Consider the following 8,329-nt stretch of genomic DNA (forward strand, 5'->3'; position numbering starts at 1 on the left):
GCCTGTATATCACTGGCTTGAATCAGACTCAGCTATGATTTTTTCATTGAGAGAGAAGGAGAAAGAGATAGATGACTTGTGGAGAGGATAGAGGTTTGTAACATTATTCATAGAATGGAAAAAGTGGATAGGAAGACATCTTTTCTCTTAACATTACAGCCACTCAGTGAAGTTTATGGGCAGTAGATTCAGCACCAGCAAGAGGAACGTTGTCACACAGTGGATAAACAACTTATGGGATTCACCAGCAAAAGATGTGGTGGTGGTCACTATCTTAGATGGTTTTAAAGAAGGGCTTAAACAAATCTACCAAGTTGCTGGAAACTTCAGCAGGGGAGTGTGCTTTTGTGCTCATGTCTTGTTTGTGGGTTTCCCACAAGCATCTGGTTGGTCATTGTGAGAACAGGATGCAGAATTAGATTGGCCAGTGGCCTGATCTAGCAGGCTCTTCATCATGTTCCTAAGACCTATGTGATGTGAATTCCTGTTGCATATGAACTGGTTTTATGCCTCTGAATATCAGAGACCTTCCAGAAGCTCTCTCTCTTTTTTATTGAGGATTCATCATGATTTAACCTCATGATGTTACCAGGGTGGTCCCACGTGATCGTGCTTTCAATAACAATTACACCTGCAAATGTTTTTAGGTGGTCATACTGTTTCACTGGCAGTTGGTGCATCTCCTGCGGTTTCCTACTAAAATCCTGTAACATTTCATACCACAAATATTCCATGTGCTTGTTCCTCTTTCTTTGCACCATAGTATAAGAGTGCCCTCTCACGGCAATAATGTTTATAACACTAGGGAAGTATCACAGAACAACTAATAAAGTGGAATGATGTGTGGACAGTTCGGTATAAATTTACCACTAATGTACAATTATTGCATCAATGGCATGTTGTAGAATGCACCCACACACAGAAAAGACTAGTTTGGAGGGGACCATAATTTCTGGAAACCCACAGCAGATCTTCCTCACTGGGATCCAGTCTAGCCACTGGGTAAAAGTCTAGCCCTCCCTCTTCTCCTCTTGCACACCCTGACATCCACACCACCCCCTCAATCTGATCCAGGGGCTTGGGGGGAAGCCCCAGAGCAGATTTTTTGATGGGGCCAACAAACTTACACAATGACTTCATTGGATACAGTCTGAAACACAGGAGAACCTCTGCCAGCCAGTAAATAATGCTGGTTTGGACGTAACACTAATCCACAGTAACTCTGGTAAGATACAAATGTGCCATGTTTTTGTGAAGTACTTCTTCCCTGGTTCTAGTATGTTTACCACAAACCCTCGTATTTCCCTTCCAGCTATTTGAGGTGTTTGTTTCTTCTAATGGAGCAAAGCATTTCGGTTAGTGAATATAGCATGTCATAAATGAACTGGAACCATTGGTAATGTTTCCATCAGTCTTATTTGACAGGAAAGTGTCTGTTTTTCTCATCATGGTCTGGGCACATGTAATGACTTCACCCACTGTTCCCTGTGCCAAACCACCAATGCAACTCTATCCCAAACTGCAGGCTCCTGGAGCATGTGGCGATAGAATAGGCCCTCACAAAATGCTTTTTACAGCAATTTTAAGAAGTTAGGAACCAGTGGCTTTGAACAAACACTGTATCTCACAGCTCTGACAATGCAAGTGTTCCAGGGTCTAGATTTGCATCTCAATGCTTCTCAGCTGCTGTGCTAGAAGGATTGTTGGAGCCCTCTGCTGTATATGTTCTTATAAGGACCAAACTAGCTGTGCAAATATGATTACTGTAATGTGAACAAGCTTTGTTATGTAAACAGCACCACAGGGAAGCCTGGCACCTATGGGAATTTCCCTTGAAATGCAAAAACAAAAAAACAAAAACCAGCTTCGGAGAGGCAGTTTTTGAAGGGAGAGAAAGAGTTAATGACTCGGCTTTCCAGTCCTGAGGTTGCTCAGGCTTCTCTGTGTCTGGTAATTACACACACACACACCCCAAGTCTTATGGTGCTATCTGGTTAAGTAAGAGCAGTTGGAGTCTTCAAAAGACACAAATATTCTCATCACTTTGCTCCCTCCTATGACTTCAATAAAAACATAGGAAGGTTTTTGGCCATACAGTATAGGGAACATGAAGGTTTTTCTTGGCAGATAGAAGATGTGACATAAACTGTTACAGGGTTTTGTGTTGTTTTTTTTACACATGACACAGCTTTTTGACCTCTGAGCAAATCAGTTTGCAAAATATTTTTTATGAGTGGGTGGCCAATGTGTGGAGTGTGATCCCTTAATCATCAGTGCTTTATTTTTCTACTACACACACACACACACACACACACACACACACACACTCCACTGATTTTTGACAAACACGCACACACACACACACACACATACACAAAATGCAGGTCCTTATGAAGAATTTATGTAATACATTTGCTGCATTGGAAAACCTGACCGTTGTGTTCTGCTTTGTGAGTGTGACTCATTTTCAGGGGATTGGGGGGGGATGGATGGGATTGGCAGGAATATTGCACAGAGAGTATCCTTACACAGATAATGCTTGACCCCATGGTACAAAACTATTTGTTTGGAATGCATCCTGGTGAATCATCTTTCCAAACCTCCCAAGAATCCCCAAGCAAACTGAGCACATCAGGGCGTGATCAACATGCAGAGAAATGGTTTGCTTCTGATGGAACTTTCTTATATTAAATAGTCAGCATGCTCATGGAAGACAAGGGTAGCAAAGGCTGCTAACTACAATAGCTATGTTTCACCTCCACTGTTAGAGGTGTTGCACTTCTGAATACCTGTTGCAGGTGGGCAGAGTCCTGCATGTCCAGTTTGTAGGCTTCTCAGGGGCATCTGGTTGGCCACTGTGAGAAAAGCATGCTGGACTTGGTGGGCCATTGGCCTGATCCAGCAGGCTCATCTTATGTCCTTATGTTGCATGCATGCTGACATGCTACTGAGACTGCATCTGCTTCTAAAAAGTAAGCTTGTACACCATACACAGGCAAGGCTCTCTCACCCTGCCATGTAGCATCACATACATTCCAAAGGGAACCTTGCCTTTTGGGAGACTATATATACAGGTAAAATAATAGCATAGAACAGAAATGAGGAGCTTGTGGCTTTCCATGTCTTAGAATCATAGAATTGTAGTGCTGGAAGAGACCATGAGGGTCATCTAATCCAAACCCCTGCAATGCGGGAATCGCTTTGCTTCGCGTGAGGCTTGAACCCACGACCCTGAGATTAAGAGTCTTATGTTCTACCAACTGAGCTATTCCTCCCATCATCCCTGAGCATTGGCCATGCTTGCTGGGGTTTATAGGACTCTGGAGGGCCATGACTTCACAATCCCTGGCACAGAAGGTGTCCACCCTATCTCACTGAAAGGCAAGGTTTCATGTTTCAAAGGAAGATGAAGGAATCTTGGGCAAGTCGCCCACAGTGCTCCCTGCCCCTGCTGTTCTGCATTGGCCCTTTTCAGACATTTTATCTAAGGTGATGCAGGCCAGTGGCACAGTCTGCAGCTGTGATCCTATCCCCACTCCACCCCCCAAATTCTACATAGACAGAATTTTTTTTAATCTCCCTGGGTCAGAAAAGCATCAGTCACTCTCTTCAGAAGTGCCGCTTGCTTACATCATGTTTGCCTCAAACTCCCTTTGATGCCTTTGATTCGATCGGAGAATTCTGCTGCACCTGCCAATCTTCTCTCTCCTGGCTCTAGGGAGATAAAATGGAACTGTCTCTGTGTTTTTTGCCGTCTCCCTGCCACCCACTCTGCCTCAAGTAAGCCAAAGGCATCCCATGTATTCTCATAAGTAAATGTGGGATGGAAGTCTCAGGGGTCTCCACACCTTTTTTCTCCAGGCTAAACTGTCTCTGCTTTGCGTCCTTTGTAGTGTTTTTGCCTGGCTGAAATGCCATAGAAGAAGAAGAAGAAGAAGAAGAAGAAGAAGAAGAAGAAGAAGAAGAAGAAGAAGAAGAAGAAGAAGAAGAGGAGGGGGAGGAGGAGGAGGAGGAGGAGGAAGTTTGGATTTGATATCCCACTTTATCACTACCTGAAGTCTCAAAGCGGCTAACATTCTCCTTTCCCTTCCTCCCCCACAACAAACACTCTGTGAGATGAGTGGGAATGAGAGACTTCAAAGAGGTGTGACTAGCCCAGTGTTTCTCAACCTTTTTTGGGCCACGGCACACTTGTTCCGTGAAAAAAATCACGAGGCACACCACCATTAAAAAAGTTTAAAAAATTAACTCTGTGCCGCCCTATATTATAATTATGACTGTAAGAAACACTTGCCAAATATTGCTTTCCGGCGGGTCAGTGTTGTGTATTGGCGGCCGCCAGGCTCGTTTGCACTGAGCTTTGGGAAAGAGGAGGAGAAATATTGCTTTCCGGCGGGTTAGCGTTGGCTATTGGTGGCCGCCAGGCACGTGACAATGCAAATTTCCCTTCTCGTCGCCGCACGTCGCGGCACACCAGCCAGTGTCTCACGGCACACTAGTGTGCCGCGGAACAGCAGTTGAGAAACGCTGGACTAGCCCAAGGTCACCCAGCAGCTGCATGTGGAGGAGCGGAGACGCGAACCCGGTTCACCAGATTACAAGTCTACCGCTCTTAACCACTACACCACACTGGCTCTCATTGATCTCCAGTAATGACTTGTTTGTCTGGATGGGGAATGGAATGTGTAGCCTATGGTGCAAAGGTAAAACTCATAGTTGTTGCTCTGCTCGTTTTTGCCTCTGGCCCTGCCCACCACTGTGTGGCCCCCAGAAGAGAATGAGGCCCCTGGGCTGAGAATGGTTCTTCAATGGTGAGGGGTGTGGCCCAGAGAGAGGGTGAGGGGGGGGGCAGAAGTGGAAGCTTGGAGGGCCACGTTTGGTTCCTGGCCCTGAGATTCTTCACTCCTGTCCTAAAGAATTCTGAGAATTATAGATTGGTGAGAGCAAGTGTGCTGGAATAAATTCCTCCCCATTGCTTACAAAACTATGGGGTCCAGGTGAGAAGGAATGACTGTGAAATAGTTTGTGACAAAGATGGAGACAAAGACCAGCATTGCAGCATTCTCCTGCCCCAGCCCATCCCTCAGCAGGGGTGAAACTGGACTTTATTTCACCTGGGTCAGACTCAGTTTGGCACACACAGCCATGCATATTTGTGTACACACACACACACATACAGACTGGGAACCTCAATGGTGCCCCTCTGGAGGCTTCACCTGGAACAAAAAAACCTGGCTAGCCCCTTGTCCCCGCCCCCTGTAGCTACAGCTCTGCCCTCAGGCATAAGCATATAGAGGGGAGAGAAATGGAGACAGGAATGCCCTTACAGATTGCGGCCCTTTTTGTGTTTCTCCACACCTATCCATCACTACCCTGCAGTGTTTAATGTACAACAATTAGGTAGGATTGGGGAGCAAAAAAAGGAAAAAAAGAGGGCAAAGGCAAGAGCCACAGCTGAATATCAGAGGAAACATTGACTATCATGCCTTATAAAGTGACTCAGCAGGTAAAACTAATCGCTGACTCTGCTAGAAAGTCTGTCACTGTTTGGCAATAGGAAATTAACCCAAGAGACAAAGCTGATCCTATGGAAGGAATGTGGATTACTATCCGAGGAAATTAAATGCAGGGGTATCCCACAAGAATGTTCTTATCCAGGGATCTTTGCTTTCATCGCTGAGGTGGAAAAAGTTGGGGCTTATCTATGTTCCATGTTCACGGTGCCAGAGTGCTGTTGATGTAGCATCCACATTGAAAACATCTGGGAGCTGGTATTAAATACTCCCAGAAGCTGCGTTTTTAAACTGCTTTGAGGAGGGCAAATGTCCCTGCTTAAAGAACAGTTGACCTAATAGCAGAGCAGGAAGTCCCAAGAACAGACCTGTCCTAGTACGCTATTGGTCTCTTTCTCCCTCACCCCCCCCTCCCCAGTCCCCATCATCATTGGCCATAGTCTGCACAAAAATCTCACTGTGTATTCTCACAATCTTACTTTCTTTCTGAGGAGGTGGGGGGTACTTTATTGTTCCTTAAATCAAGTGTGTAACCCGACAGCTACACTTGTGCTATTATTGGGTTGCTTCAGCACTGAAGGCACAAGCTTGGGCAGTAATAAACTGCAGTGTAACTAAGCCCTTAAGAGGGAGCTGCTCAACTACTTTCTGGAGACAAATACAGAGACTACCTGAATTATCTTGTACATATGCTTACCACAACCAGAGCTTCTAGACATCCGAAAGGCCCCAAAGCAGAATCTGCTGGCCCTGGGGAATTGCCCAGGAAATCCATTTTGTTTGACTTTAAATGCATTCAAGTGGAGCGCAAGACCTGATGCATAACTTTACATATGGAGTTATTTATACACACTATGAGCTTCGGTGTTTGGAATGCTGCAATATTTACTTGGTACATGTGATTTTATCATCATTCTTTTCTTTAATGAGGCAGCAATAGGCAGGCTTCCTTACCCGGAGAATGGATGCTTCTGTTCCTTATTTCACTGCTTACTCTAAAAGCCTAAGGGTCCCACAGAATGCCACAACGTGCCTTTTTATGTCCACATACTGTCCATGGGACGTTGCGGATTTCCTCCTTTCAGATTCCAGAGTTTCCAGTTGCCCATTAGTTATTTAAAAGTTGATCTGGCCTTCCCACCCATTGCTCAGAAGGGTAAACCGCGAGGGACTGCAAAGGACTCTGGGAGCAACAAAAGGAACACGAGAGGTGCCCGGGCTTCCATGGCAAAACAAGGTGGCCCGAAAGCAGCGTGCTTTGGAGACAGTTCCGGCAAACATATATTGAAAGAAGAACCATTTTGGCACTATGCATGCCGGCTCGGCAGGCCAACATGCAAACGACAACCATGCAATAAAATAAAATAGCCCCGTTTAACTTCCACACTATTTCCCCTTTGAAGGGAAAAAAAAGTAGAACAGTACTGGCAAAAGTAAAGCACGGGGTCGGAACTCAAATCTCCCTTTTGTTTTGCTTGTCTTCCCCTCCTTTCTTCGGAGTCAGACTGAAAAGGAAAATCTGCCTTTTGGCAAGCTAAACAAATTACACTTTGCTAAAAGAAAAAGGGATGGCGTTTTTCTTTTCTACTATTTCAGGGAAACCTAGCAAGAAGTAGATTTCCAGCAGTGTGGCTCAGTCAGGTCCTATTGCTTTCCTCCAAATTCTCAGGAAACTCGTCCCAGAAGGTTACAGGATTAATCCCGGTACACGGTGGGAGACCAAAAACGCACCGGCCTCTCCAGAAGGGGCGGGGGGGGGGCGTAGAGACCCGTCCTGTTAAGCATGCCTAGAAAGCGACTCGCCTACTTACAGTACCTCTTGGCAAGCAGGAAATGAAGAGGAGCTGCGAGAGGACTGCGAGTCCCAGGTGGGTCCAGGGTGCTCTCTCCATGCTGCTCAGAGTCAGGCCGCCCAGGGCAAAGCGAGTGAGTGGCTGCTGCTCAGGGAAAGGCAAGGCAAGGGAGGCAGGCGAGCAGCTTTTGCTGGGACCTCTGCAAGTGGTGCTTCTGTGAAGGCTCTCAGATTTCAGACCTCGGCTCGGCTCCCCTCATCATCAGAAGGGGGAACTACCTTCAAGAGACTCCTCAGACGGCCAGAAGCAAGACGACGTCACCCCCCAAAAAACCTCTCAGCTGCTCCTTTTAACTCTTTCTGAGCGGGAGGGGAGCGAGAGGAAGGGACCCGTTGGACGCCCAGCAACACACGCGTCGCGCTTCTCGAGTGCAAGGGACACGAGGTCATCGCGGAGGAGGGGCGGGGAAACGGGCGGACAATGTACTTGGGGCAGCTCCTTGCGTATCTTGTGAAAGATACCTGGAGCAGGGCTGCACCAGGGCCAGCAGGGATCCCTCCAACCTCTTTTCTGTGCCGAGGTTTAACACTTGACCAGGCACCCCCAAACTTCGGCCCTCCAGATGTTTTGGACTACAATTCCCATCTTCCCCGACCACTGGTCCTGTTAGCTAGGGATCATGGGAGTTGTAGGCCAAAACATCTGGAGGGCCACAGTTTGGGGATGCCTGCTCTTGACATATGTGTGGGCTGTGTGCATCTGAACATGTGCAGAATTCCAGAGAGACACAGCAGTCAGGAACCTGACTGGGTGCTTCCGGGACCGGGCTGCTGTTTGACTGAGGTGTGATTCAATCACACGGTGACAAATTTAAGCTGGAAGTTGAAGCTGATTTGGCGCTTTTGTGCAACAAACTCATCTCCCTCAATTGCTATAAGAAAAGTGAGCGGAAAGAGCGGGATGAGCTTTGCATGATGCACCTGGGTAAAACAGCAAGCAAATCAGAATGAATGCTCAGTAAAT

General features: G+C 46.6%; 1 protein-coding gene across 2 annotated transcripts in view; it reads right to left on the minus strand.

Moving 5' to 3' along the window:
* PAMR1 (peptidase domain containing associated with muscle regeneration 1) overlaps window positions 1–7,765 on the minus strand; it is a 48,515-nt gene extending 40,750 nt beyond the window's left edge. The window contains exon 1 of one of the 2 annotated variants that reach the window (XM_035121103.3): window positions 7,325–7,765. Coding sequence is in view for 1 of the 2 variants with exons in the window: in XM_035121024.3 (XP_034976915.2) it covers window positions 7,330–7,405 (76 nt within the window). In the remaining variant the exon portion in view is untranslated. The remainder of the gene's footprint in view (window positions 1–7,324) is intronic. The other variant, XM_035121024.3, reaches the window with a different exon arrangement.
* Window positions 7,766–8,329: the final 564 nt, after the last annotated feature.

The sequence above is a fragment of the Zootoca vivipara genome, chromosome 1, assembly GCF_965207765.1.
Source record: "Zootoca vivipara chromosome 1, rZooViv2.hap1.1, whole genome shotgun sequence".
Classification (NCBI taxonomy): Eukaryota; Metazoa; Chordata; class Lepidosauria; order Squamata; family Lacertidae; genus Zootoca; species Zootoca vivipara.